The sequence below is a fragment of the Nematostella vectensis genome, chromosome 5, assembly GCF_932526225.1.
Source record: "Nematostella vectensis chromosome 5, jaNemVect1.1, whole genome shotgun sequence".
Classification (NCBI taxonomy): Eukaryota; Metazoa; Cnidaria; class Anthozoa; order Actiniaria; family Edwardsiidae; genus Nematostella; species Nematostella vectensis.
Genome location: NC_064038.1, coordinates 15,656,960 through 15,683,896, shown reverse-complemented (window position 1 = coordinate 15,683,896; position 26,937 = coordinate 15,656,960). Strand labels below are relative to the sequence as shown.

The window sequence follows — 26,937 nt, the reverse complement described above, 5'->3', positions numbered from 1 at the left end:
AATGGATACCTATTTTCTGATCCTCCAGGTTCATTTCCATGGCCTCAATACACAATGTCCACTACTTGTAAAACTACTTGTAAAACCACTTGGACGCCATTACGGATTGAAAAGCATTCTGGGAGATACAGGGAAAAATTCACGAGTGGAGGGCCAGTCAACACCCAACACTCCTCTCCCCAAAGTCAGATGTTTTTTCATAAGTCTTTTCACCCCAAAGCCAAACAAATAACTTCCAGGTCATACAGACCCAGAATAGCAGTGTAAACATTTTTGGAATCATTTGGTTTCAGAAAAGACAGCATTTAGGAGAGCTGTGGTGATTCATTAGAAAACTATTTTCTCATCCAGGCAAAGCCAAACAAAAAACAATCACCATAAATCCACTTTCACTTGCAAATATCCATAAGCACAGCACTCCATTATGCCCCAATAGACTTCATGATGTCCTAAGACACTCTCCCAATATGCTCATAGCTGTATTTTTTTACGAAAAATACAAGCAACCATCAATTGTGTATGCCTGCCTGTTGGTAGCAATATTCAATCATTTCTTTTTAGGTTACATTGACTAAATATTTTGTTAAATCTTTATTTTTGGATTCAATCTTTTCATTATATTCAATCTCTTTTACTTTTCCATTCAATCTTTTAAGGTCAAAGCAGTAGAAATGTATTACTATATTTTCTTTGGGTCGAATAATTCCGTTTTTATTTATTCAATCCTTAGCGGTCACAGCGTATGGTCAGCGGTTTTCGTCACTGGAGTACGCCATCTCTAGAAGGTACTGCCAGTTCGGCGGCCATTTTTCTCAGAAAGCATGGACGAAGGAGTAAAAGAGAGGATTGCCAAGCTGCTTGGAGAGGCCTCAAACCTTCTCACCTCCTCTCCAGCCGGTACTTCTTCTATTTAGCTTTATTGTTTTACAAATTAATCCTCTGTGTTCGTTTCGCTCGACGTCGTAATTCATAGAGTAGTCTATATTTAGTAAGCAGAAAAGCAATATACGTACTATTACAAGCATACCTATGTTTAATACTTTTGTTAGGTACAGTATCTTGTAAACAGAATAAGTCTCTGAAATGGAAAGCAAACTAAACGAAATGGAACCCCAGATTAATTATCTTTATATGAAACAGATTTCAAAATCATGTTGAGTGTTATTATATACATCTCATAAAAATGAATTGAAAATATAAAAATAAAAAATATGTTTTTTATCATCAAGGGCTGCAAACTTCTGGATATCCCATACACATGCCATAGCTGTGCAGTGTAAACATAGTCTGCAGTGCCTTACCATCTACTGTAACTCATAGATTTATTTGTCTAGCCGATTTCTCATGATTTAAATTATTCGCTATGTGAGCATCATTTGTGTAATACTTGTAAATATAATAATATAATCCATCACAAGAAATGTTCTTCAAGCTTTTGGACAACTAATGCCAAAGCAGCTAAGTATATATCAATACCAGCCTGGCTTGATGGTCCATTTACATTAATAACCTGAAGTATATAGCTACCAATTATATCCGTATTGCACCCAATTTGGACAGGCTCAATGACGGTCGCATTCATCCAGATCTGGTCCCCTAACCAGATCTGGATGAATGGGATGCTAGATCAGAGCAACCCACTGAATACTGATAGCAACCCACTGAGCAACCCACTGAATCCATGTTCAGTGGATAGCTTGTGGTTGTTGAACATTTCCTTGAAGTCATTCAACGCAGTGTTTATTCTTTGTGTAAAAACAAGGTGTAATGTAAATAAATGGATAGGATTCTCAAGATCTAGTAACCCAGTTTGCTCCATAGCATAAAAGAGGTAATAGAAAAACTGACTAACACATCTAAATACATCTCTCCTCAGTCTTTCGATACGTTGGTTTCTTGTAGATGAACCGGCAACATAACTTCCACGACCTTCTCCTCTGTGTGCAACCATTTCATCACAAACCAAGACATTTTCCACACCATAATCCACACAGATACGAGATGGCCATAGCCCTAAATTGTTCTTGATAGCACCTTTGAACAGATCTAATACAGTTTCTGCAAGATTGTTTGTGCTGCATCTTAAAAAAAATAATCTTACGAGATTTACCATCGCAGCAGCCATGTATCACAAACTTCCACAGTATGAGGGAGTGATGTCCATCCAAGTGCCAAAGTGAATTAGGCCATGGAACAAAGTAGGTTCTTCTACTAACCAGGGCACCCCATCGTAATGCTGTGTTTTGGGAATCAACTATGTTGATGGCTTCCCTTATTCGTCTCCTTTGTATGTTTAATCCCAACGACCTAAAAGTGGCCTGACATGAAAGGCTCTCCAGTGGAGTGCCCATGGCTTGATATGTAGTTTCTAATAGTGTTATCTATTTCTTCGTCTGAATAAGTTGCATACGCCTGTAAATTATGAAGACCGTACTCTTCAATGCGACGCATTATTGTCCACCTCGACACCCCGAACATTTGCGTAATCTTGTTCCAAGAAAATTTGAGTCCCCTTAGTTCTACCAACACATCTTTGGGTACAAAATAGGCCGGTCTTCCCGCTTCTTTAGAAGTCACTTTTGACAAAGGTAAGCTGCAAGTAGTCGTACTCGTGTATTTATGACGATAATCGATGCTCAGAGAGATACTCCTTCGAGGTCGCCATAAATCTTTCCTAGACACTTCTAAGCGCCATCTTTACCTTCGGCTTCATCCGAGCCTTCGTCAGCAATGCCGTTCAACATCTCAGTTGTTTTTCCTAGCAAATTTATGTGTGTCAAAAGATCACTGAGAAAGCTTTCATTTAAGATCTCCCCCATCTTTGCAATTCATCAAATCCTCAGTTTTCTGTAATACATGGAACAGAAAAGCCCTCGTCTCTTCTTCGCATTCGGCAGCCATTTTGTTTGAATTAATATAAGAAACCGCTGACCATGAACTATAATTTCGCCACGCTCGCCCCAGAAAGATTGAATAAAATGCTATAAGGATTGAATAAAAAACGGAATTATTCAACCCAAAGAAAATATAGTAATACATTTCTACTGCTTTGACCTAAAAAGATTGAATGGAAAAGTAAAAGAGATTGAATATAATGAAAAGATTGAATCCGAAAATAAAGATTGAACAAAATATTTAGTCAATGTAACCTAAAAAGAAATGATTGAATATTGCTACCAACGGGCAGGCATAATTGTGCTTGCATCAGCACAATGACGAGGGATTAAAAGTGGGGACCGCAAAGCACTGTTGGAAAACTAGGATACCGCTGACTAAGTGCAGCAGTGTATGACTATGACGGGCTGTATAAAACTTAGAATAGGGGGTGGTATCTGTTTTTAGTCTTTTTTTTAAATTCAGCTCAAAAATAGCCAGGAGTCAATGGGTTAATGTCTGCCTAGTTCAGACAATCGTGAACAATTTACTTTGGTATAAAGGTATTCACGTAACAAAATTTTGCAACAAGTGGTTCTCTACTTTCCTCATTCCCCCCAATAAAAAATGTCTGAATGTTTTGGTGACAGTGAAATTTGCAGTTTGTGAAGTTTGTATCTATATCGATCTTGGGGGGGAGGAGGGAAGGTCAATTTTAAAATAATTGCAAGAAGCCAATAATCTCAAAGTCCAAGTAACCTTTCAGAGTTGACAGACTTTGTCAATTATTTATATTTTCATCTTCCAAATGGTATGTGGTTCGTATGGACCCCATAAAACATGCGTTGGTGCAAATCTCTCAAATCTGCAATATTGAGGTATTTTGGTCAACCTTCGGAAAGAAGGCCGTGAACTGAAAGGCCCGGGTCCAGTCATTTGTGACGTAGATCGAGATGTCAACCAAATTACATTAGAAAACATGTGCGTGTTAAACCGGTTCCCATCTTCATGTCTTCTTAGTTATTGCTGAAGAAGGTTGTGTGGTTACAACTTTTACCATCATCTTTATATCTCAACCTGGTAGTCAAATGATTATTTAACTTCAGGAAACAAATCTGCGAAATTTAGCAGATATTTTTAGTCTTTGAATTGTTTTTGACATGCTGCGTTCTGATTATAAAACCTACAACAAAACGATATTTTCTTTTTTCGCATACAATTCTCGACTTTAAATTATTATTCGCTTCATTGTGGGTAGCATTTCAATAGAAAACAATTCGCCAATATTGTGGCATTGCCGTCTCTGAATTCTAACGGATTTAAGGAAAATACGTTGTTTCAGATTTTCCCGCCAAAACTTGGAATTATTCACCCGATAGAATTGCTTTATGCAGTGAAGAAATAAAGTGAACAGTGGTTGAAAGTGGTCAAAGGGCGCTCTTGACGGTTCTGGCGCCGCCAATGAATAGAGTGTGTGGTAGATTATATACACAACCCTTTTACATCATAACATAATGGCGACGCTTAATTGTGTAAACGACGTTTAAATATCTACATATGATTTTAATTCATATGTAGTTTACGAAGGAAAAGAAAGCTCACCTGGAGAGATATTGTTCGCAGGAGAATGTGTTTTCATAAAACACGTGGAATACATTCTACACTTCGTTTCTTCTCCTGTCGTCGCTGTTTCTATGCTGCATCAAATAACAGCTTGGATTCGCGTCAGCTTGGATTTGTCGCTTTTTCTTCTTGTAAAACATTGGTAAAAGCTTGAATGGAATGGAGAACGAACAACCGCCAAACGGTTCACGTGTGAGATGGCACTACGAGCGATGCCCTCTGGGTAATTTCGAATTTCGTCCCCGACTCTTCCCCAGGCTCTTTGGTCTACCTGTGTTTCAAAAGAAGCGGATTCTTCTGAAAGATAAATACTTAATGTAAGTAAAATAAGTTGTTCTCACTAACGGAACTCCAAAATTCGAGACTCCACAAAGTATAGCTCTGCTTCCATGATTCAGTGGAAAACTGTCCCCGATGAAAATAATACAACAAGAAATCGATATCAAGCATACCACAACAGGATCTATTTAATGCAGAAGTATGCGACGTGTCAACCTAAAAAAGCTAAAGACTTCTATGAATGCCGAACCTTCAAGAGACAGACGGAAACCGACAGGGCAGTCTTCGATTTCGAGTTTCTTTGGCGCGAAGAGCTGCAAAAGTAGTCAAGCATTCGCAGACACCTCGAGCAAAAAGGTGAGAGGCGTCGTTATGGTAATAGTGCGTGATCTGGACATAACTCTAGAGGTTTGAGGCTGCATCTCTGAGAATTGGATCGCCCTTGGAAGGGAGAAAGTTACCTTATTACAGGCCAGGCGTAATACACTTGACAATTGTGTCCACCAGGGGAGGGGTACCCACTTCAAACATCTCCATTGAGTAGGGACATTGATGTGGAATTCAACATAGCCCATTCCCTGTGGATATGCCAAATACCCCTTCCCAAGGGGAAACCATTGAGTGCATAACTGCCAAACATCTCCAGAAATCAGACGCAATCAAATGAATTTATCAATTTTTGATCTGAAAAAAGATGTGACTTTTATTTTTTGTTTTCTTTGCATGTTTAAAGATATGCAAATTTGAGTGCAGAATGTTTCAAAACAAGAGCATTATTCATATCCAGTGATAAAGATAAAATGATAATAATAATGATGATGATCAATGATATTCTGATGATTGTTTATTGCAACCTAAATAATAATTTGTCTGTCAGCAAAATGCATGAATACTCAGTACATAATAACCATATTTACTTGAAGGCAGAAAATGTTTTTATTCATTTAATATCAATTTTATACCACTACAACAGTTTCTTTTCTCTATATCATTATTACAACTCGAAGTAGCTTTTTTCAATAAACTGTCATCCATTTAATATTTGTCTCTTTTTTGTCCAGAGGCTATGTGCTCCATTGCTTTCTTAGAACTACATGTTCTTTTACTCATGTCATTTTACTCAGTTACATAAGACCTAGGGAGGGGAGGGGGGCGCTCATTAATAGTTTTGGTTCAAAAGGGGCGCTTATATTTGGGGAGGTGCTTATTCCAGGGAGGCACTTATTTGAGTAAAATACAGTACTATACAGTAGTTGTTGAGCCAGATCTTAGCAGGTAAGGCCAAATGCCAATCTGCACTATAAGAGAGATGCACCCAAGACAAGCTGTTATTCATCATTTAACTTCACTGAGTTTGGAGCTCCTTGGAGGGAGCCAAAATGCTACAACAGAGTTAAAAGTGGTTGAGATGACATGCTACTGCTATCACTAGTACTATTGTTGTTGTAGTTTTTTTTTTTTGTTATAATTTATTATTATTATCTGCTTGAATGTGTTCAAAATGCACAATTCTAAAACTATATTGTCACCTTCTAAAACTATATTGTCACCTTAATTATAGAGAGCTGCTGATGAGGAAGCTGTATGTGAGGACAATAGCTGCAAACATACTTTAGAGGGTCAAACGAAAAAGAAAAAGTTATCAGATGAAGTCAGCCAACACTTGGATCAATCTTTTACAAAAACAGTGACAAAACTCAAGGTATTTGAAAATGATTCTGAAATATCCAATTTACCAAAAGAAAAGACCAACCCTATTGGAAGTGATGTCAAGAAAAACGGGAATTCCATCTTTGGACACTTTATCCATAGTAGAAAAGTTATGGATCTAGAGCAATACAAAAGAGAGGAGACAGCCACTGCATTACCAGGGAGTATAAACTCATCACTAAAGATTAACCAAAGAACCAAGTCTGTCTACACACCTCTGGAGCAGCAGTTTATGGAAATCAAGGCTAGAAACAGTGATGCTGTGTTATTTATTGAGTGCGGATACAAGTTCAAATTCTTTGGAGATGATGCTGAGGTAACATGCAAAAACAGGCCAACTTTTTGTGAAAGATATACACTGGATGGAACAGCGATTTCAATGTTTTATTATCATATAACCTTCTTTGTCAAATAGTTAGTATAAAAATCAGTATTTTGGAAAGGCTTTTGGTTAGTGAATCTAACTACAGTGATATTTTTAATTGATTCACCTTCATAAATTACGAAATCAGGTTCCTCTTTGGACCAATGCATACCTTTATTTGATTGTTTTGATTGTTTCTTTCAAGGTTTATTTTAAACTCCTGTTTGTACTTTATAGGTGGTATACACCTATTTCACAAAAGGTTGTCAGTACAAATGGCGAATGGTAAATGGCTTATGGGTACTAAATTATTTGTAAAATTAAAGATGTTAAATAAAGTCCAGCAATGTCAGAGCCAAGCATTGGTAACCTTGGATAATTGTTTTGATTTATCCATATTCTATGAGACACAGTTACTTTCAGTCATAGAACTGCCATTTGCCAATCGCCATTTGCACTGACAACATCTATTGCAATAGGTGTATGCACATGGAGTCATCGGTGTTCATATGCATTGTATAGTACTGGACTGTCTCGAATTAGTACCAGGCCCTAACTAGCGAGACTGGGGTTTGACTTGGCAGCAGAGTCCAAGTAGGACACAAGGGAAGAAAATGGCATCTGCCCTTCCAACAAGCACACAGAATGGCTAAAACCCTCCCCCTCCCTCTTGACAAAATGTTTTTAATTAAAGCCATGTAGTTTCATTCATTTAGTAATTAATTTATCCATTTGAGCTTTTAAGTATGGATTTTATCCCTGTTTTGCAGATTGCAGCCAAGGAGTTGAATATCATGTGTTTTATGGATCATAACTTTATGGTAGCTAGTATCCCAACACACCGACTCCATATTCATGTCAAAAGGTATAGGAAAAAAAAAGAAAAATCAAATTAAATAAGAATGTAAAAGAGTAGTTAAATGGGAGGGCACATAATTCACCTACACAATGTGCTAGATTTACTATAAAAGCAGCTGTATTTGATGCTTTTTATTTTAATGACAGCAGGTGGGATGCATATTCCTTTGAAATCTGTAGATCTAGATCAGATCTAGTAAAATCTGTAGTTCGCACTTACAAAAGTTCTTATAAGTTTGCAATGGAATTGGCACATATCTGCATGTTTTGAAAATGGGTTTATTGGAAAAAATCGATTTTTTGTTTAATATATGTGTTAAAATTAAAATTAATAAATCACATGTTCCTAAATTTTTCAGTCACAGTTTGAAAAATGTGCACACAGGACTCTTCGGACTAATTCAAGGTGTTGGTGCCCAAACAATAAATCTAATTTTTGATCCAGCTTTGAGGTCTCAAATAGATCTAACAAATTTCCCATAGTGGAGTCACAAGGCACCTGCGTGCTACAGTAAAGTATGTTCAAGCTGCTTCACACTAATGTGAGGTATAAAACCTCAGGAAAATAAAAAAAAACATTAGTAGTAAACATGTTCAGTGCAGCGCTTACTTACACACATGGGCCTTTGCTTTTACCATTATCAGGTTGGTGAACAAGGGTTACAAAGTAGGCGTGGTCAAGCAGATGGAGACCGCGGCCTTGAAGGCAGCAAGTGACAATAAGAGTAATGTATTTACTCGAGAACTACATGCTCTGTATACCAAGTCTACACTTGTAGGGGAGGACATGGAAGTACTTAGAGGAAAAGAAGATGCAGCAGGTGGTGATGAGGTTTCTTTAGAAGCACACGGAGGCTACCTGATGTGTGTACATGAAGAGGATAGTGGTGCTAAAACTGGCATTACTTATGGCATTGTGGTACAGTTTTTGTCATAATGCTTTTATATAATTCAGTTGAAAACATGTGAAACCTATTATTATTATATTTTATAGAGTAACTGCTAACTATTATCATCATCATCATCATCATTGTTATTATCATTATTATCATTATTATTAGATTAACAATGTGCATTCTTATATCCAAAAAGTCCTGTTTTTTTTTCCAGTGCATTGCATTATTTGGTTCGACGATTTATTCAATTCCTCACTGATTTATGGACTTTATTTTCCTTTGAATTGCATAAAATGTGCATTCTGTTATCTAGACTAAAGTCTCGGGTTTAAGGCAAAATTTACCAAAAAGCAAAGGCAATGAGACAATAAGAATTTGTTTTGTTGTTTTAGGCAGTTCAGCCATCTACTGGGGAGATCATCTACGATTATTTTCCCGATTCTCCAAGCTGCAGTGAGCTCGAGACGCGACTTGAACATCTGTCCCCCTCAGAGCTCCTCATTCATGACACCCTCTCTGAAAGAACAAGGAGCTTCTTGGATGTTTTCTCATCCTATTATAAGAGGTGATGGTAGTCTCCTGCGTTGTTCAATAATTGTCAAGCAATAAGCTCAGGCACATGGCATGACAAAGGGCAGAATGACTGTATAGGAGACTAAGGTGACATTACGTTATACCTTTGAACCATTTGGTTTAGATTACTATTAAAGACAAGCTGTCATCAATCACTTCACTGAGTGTGGAGGTCTGTATCAGGAAGCCATACATTTACAACAGAGTGAAAGATGACTACTGCTACTGCTACAGTCGACTTTTAAAATTCTGCGGACCGTTATGTTTACATTACTATTAAAGAACTGAATTTCATGAATGTAGTTTCCTATTATTATTAGAAGGGGTGGTTATACCTTCGATCCTCCTATCATGAAAGGCAATCCCTTACTGTGCATTATTGACTTTCTTATGGCACAGAGCTCTGCAAATGATATTATTAATGATTTGCAACTTTTTTTTCCAGTAGTGCAGACCCCATCCGAACCGAGCGAATACCAGACCCTCTACCATCCTCACAAAGTGATGCCAATCAGATACTCCAGGAATTCTGCAACTCAACCGATGAAACCTTTGGTAGCTCTAGCCCCAACTCACAAGAAACACTGTTACAGACACTCCTCACTCTACCCCTGCCAGTACAGAAATGCTTTATTTCTCTCCAAAAGTACCTCAAGGATTTTAAGTTGGACAAGGTGTTAAAGCTTGCTGGGTAAGAGAGTCAGTATTCTAGTATGCTTATTTTCAAACATTTGCATTTTGTAGAATTTGTTTGTTTATTTATTTTTTTTTTTTTTGTTCTTGAATTATATGCCCAACGCGGGGGCATATAATAACCGACTGAGTTTTTAGTCAAAGGTGATTATCACTGTGTGCTCTAACATCTTGTGTTTGCAGGTACGCTACACATTTGAACCAAATCTGCGTTAAGGAACTCTGCAAATTTCTCATACCTATACTATATGCTATTCTTGCCCCTATAGGAACTTTGAGAAGTTCTCAACAATTGCGAAATTCATGAAGCTGAATGGTTGTGCACTTCAAAATTTGGAGATACTCAAAAGCCAGGTCAGGTCTTTTAAAATACAGAAATAGTTTTTTTTATGTTTTATGCTGAACGCATCTCAACAGAGTTCTTTCCATGACGATAGATATTTATTAAGTAGTTCGTCTCTTTGTGGTCATTCAGTGTGGATCAAGGAAGGGCTCGCTTCTTGGGATTCTTGACCACACGAGTACACCATTCGGCAAGAGGCTACTAAAAAGATGGATCACACAACCGCTGTTGGAAAAAAGGTGCGGAAAGTGATCAAAGTATCGTAGATAATCATTAGATATCTATATAGAAATACAATACAGTCTAATTTTGATCTCAATTCAAGCGTTAGCTGCCTTACAACAGTATTCAAGAGAGCAAAACTTTTTCCCGAGAAAAAGGACGGGGAAATAGAAGATTCCTAGAAAAGTGAGAGATGATGCGGTTCATCAGTCAGTTGTCGCACTTATTTAGGGCGCTGTTTAATCGAAAAATGTAGCGTAAGGAAAGAAAGAAAATGAGTTTTTTTTATAGTTATTTAAAGGCCAGATATAAATAGTAGATAAATCCTTATCCAGCCGCTAAATCTTAAAAAGACTCAACAAGATCAACAAGATAATTTTCATCGTCCGGTAATTTTATACTAGCTAAGAACCCTTATTCAACTAAAATAATGGACATGAAAACAAAGAGAAGACTATAAAACTTTTGTTTGACATGTTTCAGGGAGATCGAAGAGCGTTTGAAAGCCGTCTCATGTCTTTCTGCCCTCTCCTCTGATCAGCCACTGCTTAAGAGCATTCACCGACTCCTCTCTCATATTCCCGATCTCGAAAAGGGGCTTTGCGCAATCTATTACAAAAAGGTACGCTTTCATTTTACCATAGCTAACAAGCGTTATTGATAACTAGGTGTTTAGAAAGTGAGGGTGAAACTACACCAGCAGAAGTTAATCGTCCCCTTTTTATAAAATCATTTAAAACAATGTTCAATGTTGAACGTTGAACTTAGGGGAACAATCGTTTGACATTCGACTTGGATATTTTATTAGCCAGTTTTTTTTTCCGGCCAGTTGCCTCACCTTGCTATATCTGTTATCTTGGGCTTTTTGTGTGTGTAGGGGGGGGGGAAGATTTTCGTGACGAAGCCATTAGATAACAAATGGTCCGGTTTTTACTTCATTTTATGTATAGAATTATTAAAATAATTTACAGAAAAATTATCTTTCTCCGGAGTTTGTTATAGTATGGCTTGGGCGTGGTCCCCATACCTCTCTGGTTCACCTTGTTCCGGTTCCAAGTGTGCCTCGCCAGGTGGGGGGGGGGGGGGGGGGTGGTGGGGGTATTGTAATATTCTCATCTCTTTTAGTGCTCCACTGTCGAGTTCCTTTCCATTGCTAAGGCTTTATCCAAGCTTCACGATGAACTAAAGTCGACAGAGCTAAATTCTGCTAAGGAATTGGCTGGATCATCAATTCTATCTCGAACATTTACCGAGGTCAGGATTACTTATCTACTATCAACATGACTGCACATTATGTTAACACACAAACATATTTCGTGCCCTCCTCTAAATAGAACCCCCTGGAACTAACCCCCCCCTCCCCCCACCTTCTCAACCTACTCACAATTAAATCCTTTGTTCTTCTTTGCATTTCAAATGAGCCGTTATGTTAATCATACGTGGTAAATCGGTCGACGTTTCCACAAACTCTTAGGTTCCAGATCTCCTTAGTGGTGTAGAAGACTTTCTCAACCAGATTGACGAGAAAGCTGCGAAGTAGGTATTTTGCTTAACTCGTTACGGTCTTCATGTATTGTTTACATTGATTCTAGCTCTGGGACAAAGATTTTGCCATTAACAAGAGATCCATATAAACCGAGACAGATATCATTATACATAATCCATAGACTCATGAACCTGGGTAAATATCAGGTCAGGCGACATTTTCCATAAAGCTCTAGATAAAATGTTAGTAATGCCAAACTCGCCATAATGTAGTAGACGTCATTGAGCAAATCAGGAGCCTTGTGGGAAGTGATACAGCTTCAAGATATAAACTGTTCTTCTTTCAAGTGTTTTTTTTTTATTTTGAGTATTTTTTATGTGTATTTTTGTTTTTAGATGCGGCGATAAAACCAAGCTGTTTACGGACCCTTCCAAGTTTCCACCTGTGTTGACATGTATACAGGTAAAAAGATACGAAGACGGCCGCAAACAGATTATAGAGTAATAACACAAACAAATATGTCAACAGAACAACAACAAGCATTAAGGGCAACACAAGTTATACAATACATAATAACAATAGCTGCAGTAGCAGCAAATAACAACAACAAATAAACAAGAAGAAATACAACAACTACAAAACAACAAGAATAGCAGCAAAACAAATTACAGCAACAACAAAAATTGTAAGAATAGCAGCAAAACAAATTACAGCAACAACAAAAATTGTAAGAATAGCAGCAAAACAAATTACAGCAACAACAAAAATTGTAAGAAGAGGTACAGAAACAAAGAACTACAGAAATAAAAGAAAGACAACAAGAAGAGTTACAGCAACGACAAAAATATATTATCAAAATAGCAAAAGTGACAACAACAAAATTCATCAAAACAACAGCAAACAGTACCAGCAACCAGAGTCATGGATCTATACAATTTTCATTGATAGAAGGTATTGTTTATTTTTACAGGAGATCGATGGTCTCACGGCAGAACTTAAGGAACACCGCTCAGAGATACGCCGGACCATACAACACCCTTCTGTCGATTACTGCACAGTCTCAGGAAATGAGGTTTGCTTGAGCAATTAATTATCCGATTGTTGGATGAAGTAATATGTGAACAACTTCTTCATCGACTCCATTCATTTCCAGTTCCTGATTGAAGTAAGGAACGCCAAGCTTCCATCAGTCCCTGCCGACTGGATCAAGATAAGCGCGTAAGGATAACAATATTGCGTCGATTTAATCATGAAAAGATGTCTTTAGCTGTTGTCTTCATTGGCTTCATCTCTATGAATGTCACTTACATCATTGTCATCGATATCAATATCACGTTGATATGTCATAAATCTTCCCAGCGTAACTAATATGATAACGCTTTGACACCATAACCCTGGGATGGGATGGCAGCGTGGCCTAGTGGTTATAGCGTTGGACTTGCGCTCCGGGGATACCGTGTTGAGCTCCTGCTCTGGCCACTAACTGGGTTTGTTTCCCAGTGCTGCAATACAGTGCTGGCGTTCGAATCCTTGGCCGTGCTTGTAAATAGCCAGCTGACTTGCCTCCCGGTTTGTTGGGTTTCTTAGAGCGCTTAGAACTATTACAGATATAAGCGCTATATGAATGCGATTTTTTTTAATCCTTACAGGACCAAGCAGATCTGCCGTTTCCGCACGCCGTTTGTTGAGGAGAAATTCAAGTCAATATGTCAATGGCGTGAGAAGCTTGCGCAAGCGTGCCAGGAAGCCTGGTTGGAGTTCCTGGATATATTCAGTACCAGCTACACACGCTTCCATAGAGCTGTCAAGCTTGTTGCCAATTTAGACTGCATTATGTCTTTAGCAACGGTTGCTAGGCAACCGGGATATGTCTGGTAAGATTTTCAGATTTAGCGTGAATTTGCTGGAGCGCATAAAACAATTCTTGATTTTGTTACAAATTCACGAGTTTACGAAGAGTTGGGGTATGATTTTTTTTTAGATTTCTTTTAATTGGTGCTTGACTTCTTGTTATCCTTACTTTGTCTTGTGTCAACACATTCTATTTTGTACTTTACTCTCTCAAGTCCAGTGATAAAGAAGGAGACTGAGGCAAGCTCGGTCCTAATCACACAGGGACGCCATCCCGTTATTGACGTTCTTCTGCAGGAGCATGCACAGTACGTTCCCAACAACACGGAGCTAAATGTAAGTAGTCGAAGTTTGATTTCCACAGTTATGACTTCGGTTCGGTGTCTTTATAGAGATAGTAACCCTTGTGTGTTTTAGACTGAGGGCCCGCGGTGCATGATAATTACTGGCCCTAATATGGGAGGAAAGAGTTCCTATATCAAACAGGTAAGTACTCGGCAAGTATTGACAACTCATCGGTAATCCTTTGTCTTGTACTCGCTAAGTGGTCGGCTAGTTGTCGGCACGTAATTGCCTATTCGCACAGTTCTCCTAAAGTAATCAGCATACTCAAAGTGTTCGGCATTCATTTCTAGTACTCGCTAAGTGGTCGGCTAGTTGTCGGCACGTAATTGCCTATTCGCACAGTTCTCCTAAAGTACTCAGCGTACTCAAAGTACTCAAAGTGTTCGACATTCATTTCTAGTACTCGCTAAGTGCTCGGCTAGTTCTCGGCATGTAGTTTTCCAGTATTCGCTAAGTGCTCCTAAAGTACACGGCAAGTATTGAAAACTCCTTATCTAGTAATCGCTGATTACTCGCTCACTGTCCAGTACTCGCTAAGTGCTCGGCTAGTTCTCGGCATGTAGTTTTCCAGTATTCGCTAAGTGCTCGGCTAGTTGTCGGCATGTAGTTTTCCAGTATTCGCTAAGTGCTCCTATAGTACACGGCAAGTATTGAAAACTCCTTATCTAGTAACCGCTTATTACTCGCTCACTGTCCAGTACTCGCTAAGTGCTCGGCTAGTTCTCGGCATGTAGTTTTCCAGTATTCGCTAAGTGCTCCTAAAGTACACGGCAAGTATTGAAAACTCCTTATCTAGCAATCGCTGATTACTCGCTCACTGTCCAGTACTCGCTAAGTGCTCGGCTAGCTGTCGGTATGTAGTTTTCCAGTATTCGCTAAATGCTCCTAAAGTACACGGCAAGTATTTAAAACTCCTTATCTAGCAATCGCTGATTACTCGCTCACTGTCCAGTACTCGCTAAGTGCTCGGCTAGCTGTCGGCAAGTAGTTTTCCAGTACTCGCTAAGTGCTCGGCAAGTACTTGTTCAGGGTTCATTAAGTGTTCAGGCAGTAATCGAAAACCCTTGTCTAGTACTCGTCGTTGCTAGTCTTCGATTAGAGACGATTATCACTTATGTTCTATTTGTTGCCCTCCTAGTCTTTTGCCAGTGTGGTCGTCAGGACGGTATATGCTGCACTTTTCCACTTTTCCAACGCTAGTGTATGTCAAATGCCCTTGCCTTACCTACAGTGGCAAAGTATGAGTACGCTGAAGAATTCTGCGTTCTTTAGGTGGCTCTGATCGTGCTTATGGCGCAGATGGGGTCGTTTGTACCAGCACATTCTGTCGAGCTGACGCCTCTAGATGCTATCTACACAAGGTAAATAATAAGGATAATAATGTTGTTTTTCTTGTATAGCGCATGAATCATATGACGATGCTCTCGCGCGCTTGCAGAAACAGGGGTCGTTGGAGACATAAGGGTCGTTGTAGACACAAGAGTCATTATAGACACAAGAGTCCTAAAGGTCGATGCATCAGAAGCGTGCCGTATCTTTTTGCTCCCTCGTTATCACACCAAACTGTGATTACACAAGACCTAGAGTTCTGTACAAGTATCCTCGAGAGGGAACAGATTCGCCCGCTACGGGTTTGTAGCAAACGTAATATCGTAGTCGCGAGGGTCGTACATGTCGATTCGACGCCTGATTGATTGCTTGTCATCTCACCAAGTGTTTTGAGGGCATTGTACATATCGTGTATCGAGGAATGGCAACTCGACATTTTAATGTCGTAGATCGGTTGTATATCCGCAGTCTGTCAGTGTAATTTGGGATGGGATTTGTCTTTTCAGGATGGGAGCATCTGATCATATATACAAAGGCCGGAGCACCTTCATGGTTGAGCTTCAGGTATGTGCGCTTTTATCTTTTATTTACATACTACGGCTATTTCCCCCTCCCCCCCCCCCCCCTCCTGAACCCTCAATAGCTAAGGTTCTATTCATCAGAGAACTGCGCCGGCTGCATGGAGACGAGCTCTCAGATAAACAGCAAAACGTAGCGAAAGGGATACGAAACTTACAGAGTAAAGCTTTTTTAACCCGATGTTAAATCCCCTAGAAAAAGAAGCTTAACCCATTAGGCAAAAAGCAATTACTAACTATTTACCCACCTGTTTCTGTGCGCTTGCCCCGCTCGTCTTCTCATGACGTGTAGAACCTGACTGAACGAATCTAATTTTTTTTTCTGTTTAAGGAAACTTCAGAGATTCTAGCACAGGCCACTCGGAGATCGCTCGTAATTCTAGACGAGCTTGGCCGAGGAACGAGCACGCACGACGGGGTGGCAATAGCTTACGCAACGCTCCGACACTTTATCGACCAGGTATCGCTTTTAGTTTTTGTTTCCACGAATTCTGACTAGGGCTATTGCTTACAAACATCTTTTATGTTGCGGGCATGCTAGAATATTGCTACACAGACACCTTTCTGTGTATTTCATCTGTAAAGAGCTTCTGGCCTAGCTGTTTCCTGGTAGTGTAACCAATTTTACTTGCTACATATTCTAGCGAACGATGAAATGCCGAATTGTCTTGCTAAAATAGTGTCACTAGTGCGAATGTGACCACGATACGACATAAATTATTTAATCCATCCTTAACGAACCCCAAAAAATAGGCGACTAGCACATGACTTGACTTAAGAAGTCACGTAACGTTTTGAATGGCAAATTCAAGCCAATATATAAAGTCCTAAATGGCTGTGCCCGTCACACGAGGTCATTTAATGTTTTTGTTTTTTTCAATAAACCTAAGCGCTCTCTGACACTTTCTGGCTGATTCGTAAGCGCTAAGTAAGCGCGAAAGTTTTTTGTTGTTGTTGTTGTTGTTGTTATTTTGCCGCTAAAAGACGGAGCGCGCGAGAGTTTGCCATTCAAAGGGTCACGTCATTTCTTAGTGCAAGTCGCCTATTCAATCACGCGCGCACGAATAGCCAATCAGGAAAGAGATGGCGCAATAACAGCCATGTGGTCCTACAAATGTCCCACAACTAGTCGGCAATCGACGCCGAAAAAGATTGGTTTGAGATATGTTTTTTTGCGAATCTGGAAAAGAGCAGTGTAAGTCCTACCATTAAACTTGTGTTTGATATGATGCCTAGGCTACTTCAATTACATATAGGAATGAGACTGTCGTTTGTATTTTTACTATAAATCTTGACGTTTGCCGATAAAACTTGTAGTTAGAAGTCGGTCGTAAACAGCGAATTCGGCTTTCTCTTCTGATTTTCCCCGCACTTAAATCCCTGCAAGTTGACAAAAATAGCTTTGAAAACACATAAACACTTAGTACCTACCGTAGAGAGCACCGCTTTATCTTATCCCATTTTAGTATTGGGCAACACCTATAGTACAACACTAAAATCTCTCTTTTTAATGCAAAAACGTGCGATACTTTTTCTAAATTCGATGCCCCATCTTCCCCCATCTTCAAACAACTAGGACTTTTCAAGGTTAAAGATATAGTTTACTTCCACACAGCGCTATTTATGTACCAATACCACTCTTGGAACTTTTGACTCTTTCTTTCATATAATTCCCCACAAATACAACACCCGACTTTCTGCCAAGTATAGTTACACCCTACCTTAAGCACGAACCAACTACGGGAAATTCAACATCCGATTTAGAGGTGTACAAATTTGGAACGAACTCACCAAAAAGACAAAGACCTAAATATGGAATCCTTCAAAAAAAATTATCAGACGACATGGTCGCCACCTATTAACCCACTCACATCTTCACCCGTAACCCATACTATCACCTAATTCTTGGCCATATATTCCTTCCTTCCTTTTGTTTTTGTTTCCGCTCTGCTTGTACCAGCTTGTATTCGTGTCGTATCCTTGTTGTATCCTTGTCGTGTCTCTATATTTGTGTTTTTCTCGTACATTCTTGCTTATGCACACAGCCTCCAGATCTCCAAACTAGGATTTTTCCCTAACAATTAAGTGCACCCTAGCCCGTTTAGCTCTCAAGCTATTCTAGGGTGCCCGCACCAAAGTGGTGTCTCCCCTTGGTATGCAACTCTATGTTTTTTTTCTCCTCTCCCTCTCAATAAATATATGAATATAAAAAAAAAAAAAACCTTTGTTTGTTGTTTGTTTGTTATCATTTCCAATTTTTCGTATTTTAAACTGGATTCGTGCCGTTTCCATTCAACAATCAAACGCGTAGTTATCTATTTCTATGCTTCATTCTCACAAGATTTTCAACAAGCTTGGACAACGAGACAAGTTTCCATCATGTTGGGTTACTGTGTTTTATTTTCCAAGTCGCAGGAAAACCCCTATAAACGTCTGTATTTAAAATAACTCCGGGCAGGACTCACTGACCTCATCCGACATGTTGTACAATTTGTGGGACTTTTGTGGGACATTTGGGTTGCACTTCGCTGGCTTCTATTTGCTGCTTTCTGATTGGATATTCGTGCGCGCGTCGGATCTATGAATTGAGTGACACGTGTTCCCTTGTCGTTATCCTCACATTAGTGGCCCATCGTCCCTTTCAGACCCACAGCCTCACACTGTTCGTAACGCATTACCCAAGCCTCGCCGAACTCGAGAGAATATTCCCAGGTCACGTGACCAATAATCATATGGCTTTCATGACGTCAGACGGTGACGTCACCTCGGGGGAAAACGACATTACTGATGTTGCTTTAGAAACTGACGTTATAATACAGGCTGCTATTGGTGCATCGTTTGATGGGCTCGCCAAGACTGAGTTAGCGTCTGTTGCTATGGATACGCCGGCTGTGACGTTCTTGTATGAGCTGGTGCGGGGAGTAGCCGCAAGGAGTTATGGGTTAAATGTGGCGCGACTAGCGGGCATCCCAATCAACATTGTCGCAATGGCTGCTGGGAAGTCACATGACTTAGAAAGCGAGATAGCCAATCGAAGGTATAAAAGCTTCCTCTAAACATATACTACTGTATAAAAGGCTTCCATTCGATCTGATTTAAGGTTTTGAATATGCTTTGATCATAAGCCCAAAGTTGACATTTTTTATATTTTTTTTATTATCTTTCACATATTCTTACATTTCCTCTACTCAAAATTATCATGCGTTAGTTGAAACTTGGAAAAAAATTAGCTTGCTTAGTTAGACGGTTGCTTAGTTTTGTTGTTTGTATTATTTTTACCAAACCTTCTTACAACATGCCTGATGTCGTTTTAGATCAAACAGAATGAAGTTCCAGGAGATCTGGCGGGTAAACAGCACCGACTCGATAAGGAATACTCTATCCATGGTAAAAAAAAACTGATGGAAAAGTCTAGACAGCGTCATTTGGTACGCGAACCTCTATATTTAGACAAATGTCAAGACTGCAGACTGGATGAAAAGACTAATTTTACTTCATGGCTTTTGGGGATATGTATGCATTTGAGGAAAATACTTAAAAATTTACTTATGCAATATTGATTTGCATGGTGTAAATGAAAAAAGAATAAATATACAAATGAAGAATGGCACTTATTCAAATGCTATTTGTTCTGAATTCAGGTTATTGGCTAACGTAATGAGCAAGTGGATATCCCCAAAAATACTCACACAAACCCGTGTACACATGATGCATAAATTCTCTCACAAACCCATGTACACAAGATGCAAAATAATTATAATAATAATAATAAGCTGAGCATTTCCCAAGTGCGTAATTATGAAAAAGAAAATGCCAGTTGATGATGTCTCATTATTTTAGGATGTCAAAGGGCACTTTTTCTTTTCGATGGACTACATAGTTCTGTTGAACTCGGCCGAGATAAGATATTTTTTCATGCTCCCATGAAGCGTGAATATGTTACTCTTGTAAAATGAAACATAATGAAAGTTAATCTTTTTCAAACAGTTTTTCTGGCATTTCTAGTAAACATTTGATCAAATAACTTTTGGTTCATGTTACTATAAGACGATTAGTCCCATGACCATGTTTCCGTCGTTTGCCAATTTGGCAATATGAAGCAGAATTTCAGATAATGCTTAATGTATCAATACAGTGTGATGTCTGTTTGCTCGCTTGTCATCTCGCACAGGACCTGTAACTCTGTGCAAACGTCTTCAAGAGGGAACTGTCATAGCAAATGTCAGATAGACGATTGAATGATTTGGTGAACCAGAAACGGATATATTTTTAACCTTCATTTATTTCATAAGTTTTGCGAGTGGTCAAGCAAGATCTGCTTACATGTTTCAAATCAAAAAACGTTTTATCATTCAAGACGGAAAGCGAGTAAAGTTTCAACTTTATAAGGCTGCGATGATTAAAAAAATGTAAAGTTTGAAGTCAAAATATTTGGAACCTTTTCGGTGACTTAACCAGGATTTTAAAAATTTAAGGACAACATGGTAAAATTGATATATTGGTCACAGTAGAACATTCCAGGTATAGTAGAATTGTTTGCCAGAAAAGCCATCATGGCTTTCACGAATGAGTCTGAATCAATTTTCGCTAACACAACGTTTAAAGGGGATCCCAAACCACTGCTTGAAGCATTCGACTACATCAAGATTTTTATTACTGTTGGTATCATCGTTGGAAACAGTCTGGTTATTTACGTTATAATGGCTGTGAGATCTCTGCGAGAGCACGCCTCGCCAAACTGGTACATCTTGTCTCCGGGAATAGCAGATCTGTTGGTCGGGCTCGTAAACAATCCAGGCTATTACATCTGCCTTCGAGTATCGTGCAGTCTATTGGTAAAAAAGGTTTGGCTTCATTGTGCCAACTTCACTTTTCTCGCGTCTTCGTATAATCTCTGTGCTCTGACTTTGGATCGTTATATGGCTGTTATACATCCGTTTCGCCATCATGCCTTTATGACACCAGCTCGTTGTATCAGCGTGATTGTAACAGCCTGGGTAGCAAGTCTTTTGCTTCAACTCATTGGATTCATAGTTTCCTTAGACAACGATCCCTTAGCAAACTACATTGATACAATCATCTATGTCATACTTGCGAACACAATCCCGAGTGTATTCGTTATTTTCTCATACGTAAGGATACTAATACAAGTCAGAAGACATAAGAAGCAAATTGAGACTCATGAAATGCAGTTAGCGGCGAACAGCCACGAGATAATCCAGAGAGAAAAATCTACCAAAAGAATCGGAAATCGTGTCCGAACATCATGGGCAACGGTCGGGATAGTAGTTCTGGTATTTGTGACTTCGAATGCGTTTGTCCAGTACTGGTTCATTTGTACACTGTCTGGATCTTGCTCGACTTCACCAGCATTTATAAAATTTCTTGTGGCTGGCAGGTATATTAACTCGTGTGTAAACTTTTTCGTTTATGTTATTATGAAGGAGGACTTTCGCTGTGGCATTAGGAAGATGATGTCGTGTAAACGTGAAAACTAATCAACAGTGAAACGGTTCTATAACCAAACAAAACAACCATTAGGTTTCCATAAGCAAAAGTTAGTCGTTGTTAAATTAGAGTGGCGGTACCGAGAGCCATCAAAAGCAAAACCCTAAGGCCATACTTTGTTAAGAATAAACGTTTTTGTTTTCGATTTTACTATTCATGATGCGCAGGAAATTTGAAGTTTGCCTAGTTCAAGTTGTAATTCTGTCCCGCGCACAGAACAATTTTCTAACGACGGAAGAGTCACACAGTCTATTTCCAGTCTATCACCCGTGCTTTTCATACAGCCATAGACAACTGTTTCGTCCTGGTTATGGCTAGTCAGTTTGGCATTGCTGGGTTAATTCAGTTATTAAACTATGACCTTCGGCGACTGCGACAGTGTATTAAATGGGCAGAGACTAAGCATTTTTTATTTTTATTATTTTGCAATCTGTCACTTAAAACCATTATTTTACAGTACCAAATGTCCGCGTTATTGTATCTGCTGATTTTCAAAGAAGTAGTAAATTTCAATCTAGTACAATCCTGTTTATAATATTTTTTTTATGGATTAGAAAAGAGAAGTCATTAAGGAAAGCAGCTTGAAATAAATGATCACTCTAGAGGAGGGGAGGAGCCAAATGCGATTATTATAAAAACTTTTATACGACAAAAATTCCAGCGGATACGGAGGAACAAGAACAGTTTCTAATACCGTTCCATTTACTAAGGTCACAGAGGAACGACGTAATTTGTGTGAAGGTCTACTCCCTAGCGAAGAATTTCGTTTAGCACTCTAAAATGAACAAAACTGAGTATTCCTTGGTGTTACGGGAGCTTTGTTTTGGTGCCCAAGGCCTTTGTTCTCTATTTCATTGTCTCGTTCTAAGGTCTTTGTTTTTGGCTTTTGTTCCATTGTGTTTTTGGTGCTGGTGCTCCGTAACACCAAGAAACTACCACAAAACTCCAGGATGTGACGGCATTTATTCTAGCTGATCTTATTACTGGGATACCTGTGGTAGCCCAGTCATAAAATGCAAGTGTTTTTTTTTCTGCCGTCTCGCGATTTGCACAAGAACACTTGCGCCACAGGCGATACTTCTTATTTTAGTGTATTGATTGCGACCCTACTGAAGCCTTTTTCTTACACGAAGTATCTAGCCTACTGTCCTACGTCATCGCAACGCTTAGTTACCAAAAACTTTTGCATAATTTAAAACTGTGTCATGGCCGCCATCTTGAATTTGAGATTCCAGCTCTCAGATCCATGTTATTTGTGCAGTTGAAGTCCCGATTCGCGATTTAATAATTGCATATTTAACCATAGCCTCAATTTCTACCAAGTTATTTTGGAAAATCATCTCAGCTTGGATTGATTTCGCTGTATTTACTCGTGTTTACATTTGCGACCCGAGTGCGAGACACGCGGCTCAAGTTAAGAATTAAGTTAAGTGCTGACTGCTTTAGACTCATACAGCTTACTTCAAGACGTAATTAAATGTGCTCTGGACACTCATGAATGGACTCGAGGTATTAACCTTGATTGCTTAATCTATTTTGAAGTGCAAGTAGTTTGAAACAATTGATGGAAATCGTCTCCTACAAATCGCTTTGTCGATGAATCTACTTTACATTGCACACTTAACCGGCTACCCTAAGGTGAATTTTATTTTCTTACTATAAAATATCTTGATCTATCTCATTGAATCTCATCATTTTAACCATGTCGATTTTAATAAAGTACAGCATAGGTAAGTTATGTAAGTGTAAAATATGTACTTAAATCTATGAAAATTATTTTGGTACTTTGGTGCTTCCTTTAGATAAGCTTTAAGTTTTATTATTTCCCTGAAATACCTTTATCCCTCATTGAATGTCATTTTATATTTATGGAACAATTTCAAAAAAATCTAGAGATTTGTAATATTTTTGTAGTGTTCTGATCTTGAAAATATGTTTACGCTCTATAAATTTCAATCAAGTCTGGATATTCTATAGCCCTCTAATTTGACTTCAAAATAAATAATTGTTGTTGTTTACTTTTAACTTACATAAATAAAATAATACATTTCAATAAAATTATATTGTTAATACAATAGGACTTACTTTGGGTGTTAAAATAAATTTACCATTAAGTGATAGCACATTGAGGGCAGTGAACCAAAGAAATGTTTAAGAAATAACAATTTTAGAACACATTCTCAGCCCTCCGCCAGTTGAATAAGACCACAAACTAGGACACAACTTGGAAACGCTTTAATCGACAGAGAACCAAAGCCAGTATCGTAACACAGCAAAAACAAGATGGCGGAGACGTGGCAGGATTTGGTGAACGTAACATAACTAAGTACCGCTGACCGGTACTGGCGTGACTTCCTTTCTTTCTCTCTTATACTATCTACTGAAGAGAAATCACACAACTAATGTCTTTCACGGCGTACAATGTAAATACGATGGACTGATTAAAGGATAGGACTATAACAGTAAGCCTAATTGCTAGCATAGTTTATACATTAAGCCCTATTTAAAGTCAGTGATAAAGTCGTCATCTCTATAACGTAAGGGAAGGTGACGCTCGCGGGTAGACCTCCTAGGTGGGGATGTGTCATCATCTTGAAGATTGGAGGGACAGTGACTGGAGTCCATAGCTCTCGTCTCAGAGGCGTCGGCATCACTTTGGGGTGGTACATCCCGGGAAGGTGGATCAGTTATCGCTGTCGGTACATCTGGTGGGGCTGGGGGCGGAAGCCTCTTGGTGGCCGGAGTGTCATCTTCATCTGCGGAAGAGTCACAGTCATAGGCTGCAGTCGGTGTCTTGTCCGGTACTTCAGATGGAACCTTGTAGCAATCTGTTTTTTTTACTCTGTATGACGTAGAACGTAACTGCGAGCCAATAAACTTTCTGATATTACAGAAGCCTCCTTCAGTGTCTACGACGAGATATCTATCTCGCCCTCGGGTCTTGTTCCTGTCGGGATGCAGGTAAATGAGGTCGCCAACAGTGATTGCTGTGGATGGGCGAAAGTCTGCGGTGGGCGCTTTAGATTTCTCGCTGTACGCGTGGTTAGAATTCCGCTGGTCGTGCTGTTTCTCTATGAGGGTTTGGTCTTGGAAGGGGAGTTGACTGTTGGAAAACTGGTCACGCTGAGTCCACATTTCCCTCGCAGACAGACCACGTAATCGGATGCGGGCGTTGAGATTAGCTGTAGCGACTGCAAGTGCTACTTCAGAGACAGGGCCCCCTAGTGGGTCAAGCTGTAGGATCTCGCGTTCTAACTCTTGTACTGCCTTTTCAGCTACCGGGTTCTTATTGACGTTCTTTGCGCGTCCAATTTCGAGGACTAATCGATGGTGTTGCAGGAGCTTGTCTTCCTTTAGCGCTTGGGCGATTTGGCGTAATGTTTAATCGACGTTTGGCATTAACGACGGTTGAGGTTTGCTGTATCTTCCAACATCAGCAAAGGCTGTTACAAGGCGTGAACCTCCATTCGGCTTGCGGACTAGAAATGATGGATTTAGATATTCCACGGAGATGCCTACGTCTTCTGGGCGTTTAAAGACCCCCTGATTCTCCAGTTCATCAAATTTATCTTGTAACTCGAGAAGTTTTTCACGTGCATATTGGGGAAGGCGCCCTTTCCGTTGGGGGGGTTCAACAGGCCCCATGTTGACTCTGGCTTCGAAGGGGCCTACGTGGCCGTTGTAGCCTTCGATATTAGCGTCAAACACCTGGTCGTATTCATGGTGGAGGGCTTTGAACTTGGCTTTGATATCTGATGGTAACAAACTGTCAGGATCTAGAGAAACGTTTGCTGAATGAAGGGTGTCTGTAGAAGGGAACGCACGGGCTGGGCTGGTCGTTGTGACGTTCGATGGTTCGAAAAGTTGGCGGACTTGACAGAAGTGCTCGTTACGTTTGAGTGAGCGTGGCTCCGATGTAAGGTTGGGAATACGTATTCTTCCGGCTATGCTGGTAACGATGCCAGGGGGAGGCCAGACAGCAGATGGTTTTACTCTACGAGCGCTCGGCGCGTCGGTACGAGGTTCAAGTGCATACTCGGCATCAGTGGGTGTGTCGTCCGGTAGTGTGATTTCAAGAAACTCGCCTGGCCAGACTGTTGCGTTGCGTGGTGGTGCACGGAGGACGGTTACAAGGCGTGCCGTGGTCGAGGTGAGGGTGGAGTGGTGGGCTCCATAAGTGTAGATGGTGTTGTCTCCAAGGATAATCTGCCCTTTTGCAGGTCGGACCGCAATGTCATTTTTCTCCATAAAGGGCGTGCCGGCTAACACTTCTACGTCTAGGTTTTCCACAACGAGACCTTCAAATGAGAAAGACTTATCTGCCCGGGTGAAAGAAAGGCGCGTTTCACCAACAACACGTAACTGGGATGAGCCGTCGGCCTGGCTTACGGACTGAGAGCTGGTTGTAATATTGCAACCGAGGCGTGTCGCGGTGGAGAGTCTTATCATGTTGCCTGTGGCACCGCTGTCGACGGTCATTCGTACGGTATGGTGATTGTAGAAGACGTCTAGATATGGTGACTGGCGGGTCTGTATTCTGAGGACGACCGCGTCATGGGCAGTGTGTGCAGGGGGGTCGATGGACTCAGTCGAGGGCATTTGGGCGTGTGTCTCTAACTCAGAGTCATTGTCGTCGAAGATGTCAGCGATTTGTCTTGCTTTAATCATATAGCGCCGATCGCTATCTGGGAGAAATTTGCATTCGCTTAGGAAGTGATGAGTATCCGACCGATTAGTCTGACTGCAGAGTGGGCATACCTTCGAGGAGCGGGGCTTTCTTGATGTGGTCTTGCTATTTGGTGCCGGTTTCCACTGATTGTTGTGGCTTGTGGCAGGTTTCCACTGATAAGTGTTGCTGACGGCTGAGCGAAGGATCTTTGCATCATCGGACGTGCGAATTTCCTCTAGCAGGGAGCTCAATGCCTGAGAGATTTCTGGTTTGATCGATGCGAGAGTCCTAGAACGTAGCTCTGTCCCGTACCGTTGCTTAACAAGGCGAGGTAGTGATGGGTGAATAAGCCTCAGCCAAGTCAACACTATGAGGTTTTCTAGTGTTGGGGAAAGTTCCTCTTCTTCTGTTACTTGTTCGCCATGGTGAGTTAGGTTATTGGGTTTGAGGAGGGAATCCTCGGCGAAAGCCATAAGTCTTTGAAACAGGTCTTCCGGGCGCTCGTCGGGCTCTAGATGGATGTCGACGAAATCTATGAAGTGTGCACCAGTTACTTGAAATCCAAAATGTTGTCGGATCGCCTGCCAGATAAACTCTAGAGATGTAGAGTTCTTAACTAAAGTGCTTCTCGAAATAATAGGACAGTAGTTTGCGATTTGTCCTAGCATAAGTTCTAAAAAGTTCACCTTCTGTTGGGCAGTGAGGCGTTTTGATTGCTGAACGGTTTCATCATCAT

General features: G+C 40.0%; 2 protein-coding genes and 1 pseudogene across 4 annotated transcripts; 2 read left to right on the top strand and 1 right to left on the bottom strand.

The window, feature by feature from the left end:
• Positions 1-560: 560 nt before the first annotated feature.
• Positions 561-4,144, bottom strand: LOC125563129 (annotated as a pseudogene).
• A 592-nt stretch (positions 4,145-4,736) lies between these two features.
• Positions 4,737-19,644, top strand: LOC5510386 (DNA mismatch repair protein Msh3). 3 transcript variants are annotated; one of them, XM_048727990.1, is made up of 22 exons: positions 4,737-5,133; positions 6,338-6,802; positions 7,621-7,715; positions 8,354-8,627; positions 8,997-9,169; positions 9,623-9,868; positions 10,140-10,224; positions 10,346-10,452; positions 10,919-11,057; positions 11,561-11,689; positions 11,910-11,971; positions 12,317-12,383; positions 12,892-12,993; positions 13,075-13,139; positions 13,571-13,795; positions 13,988-14,108; positions 14,190-14,258; positions 15,390-15,478; positions 15,953-16,010; positions 16,356-16,484; positions 18,844-19,061; positions 19,339-19,644. In XM_048727990.1, the coding sequence occupies exons 1-22, from the start codon at positions 4,978-4,980 to the stop codon at positions 19,424-19,426; spliced, it is 3,162 nt and encodes a 1,053-aa protein (XP_048583947.1). In that variant the 5' UTR covers positions 4,737-4,977; the 3' UTR covers positions 19,427-19,644. The 3 variants fall into 3 exon arrangements, with proteins under 3 accessions (XP_048583947.1, XP_048583946.1, XP_048583945.1); XM_048727989.1 differs by having other exon boundaries at positions 4,738-5,133; positions 9,626-9,868; positions 18,670-19,061; XM_048727988.1 differs by having other exon boundaries at positions 4,739-5,133; positions 18,670-19,061.
• A 109-nt stretch (positions 19,645-19,753) lies between these two features.
• LOC5510382 (alpha-1B adrenergic receptor) lies at positions 19,754-22,164 on the top strand. Its single transcript, XM_001630811.3, has one exon. The coding sequence runs from the start codon at positions 20,578-20,580 to the stop codon at positions 21,520-21,522; it is 945 nt and encodes a 314-aa protein (XP_001630861.2). The 5' UTR covers positions 19,754-20,577; the 3' UTR covers positions 21,523-22,164.
• Positions 22,165-26,937: the final 4,773 nt, after the last annotated feature.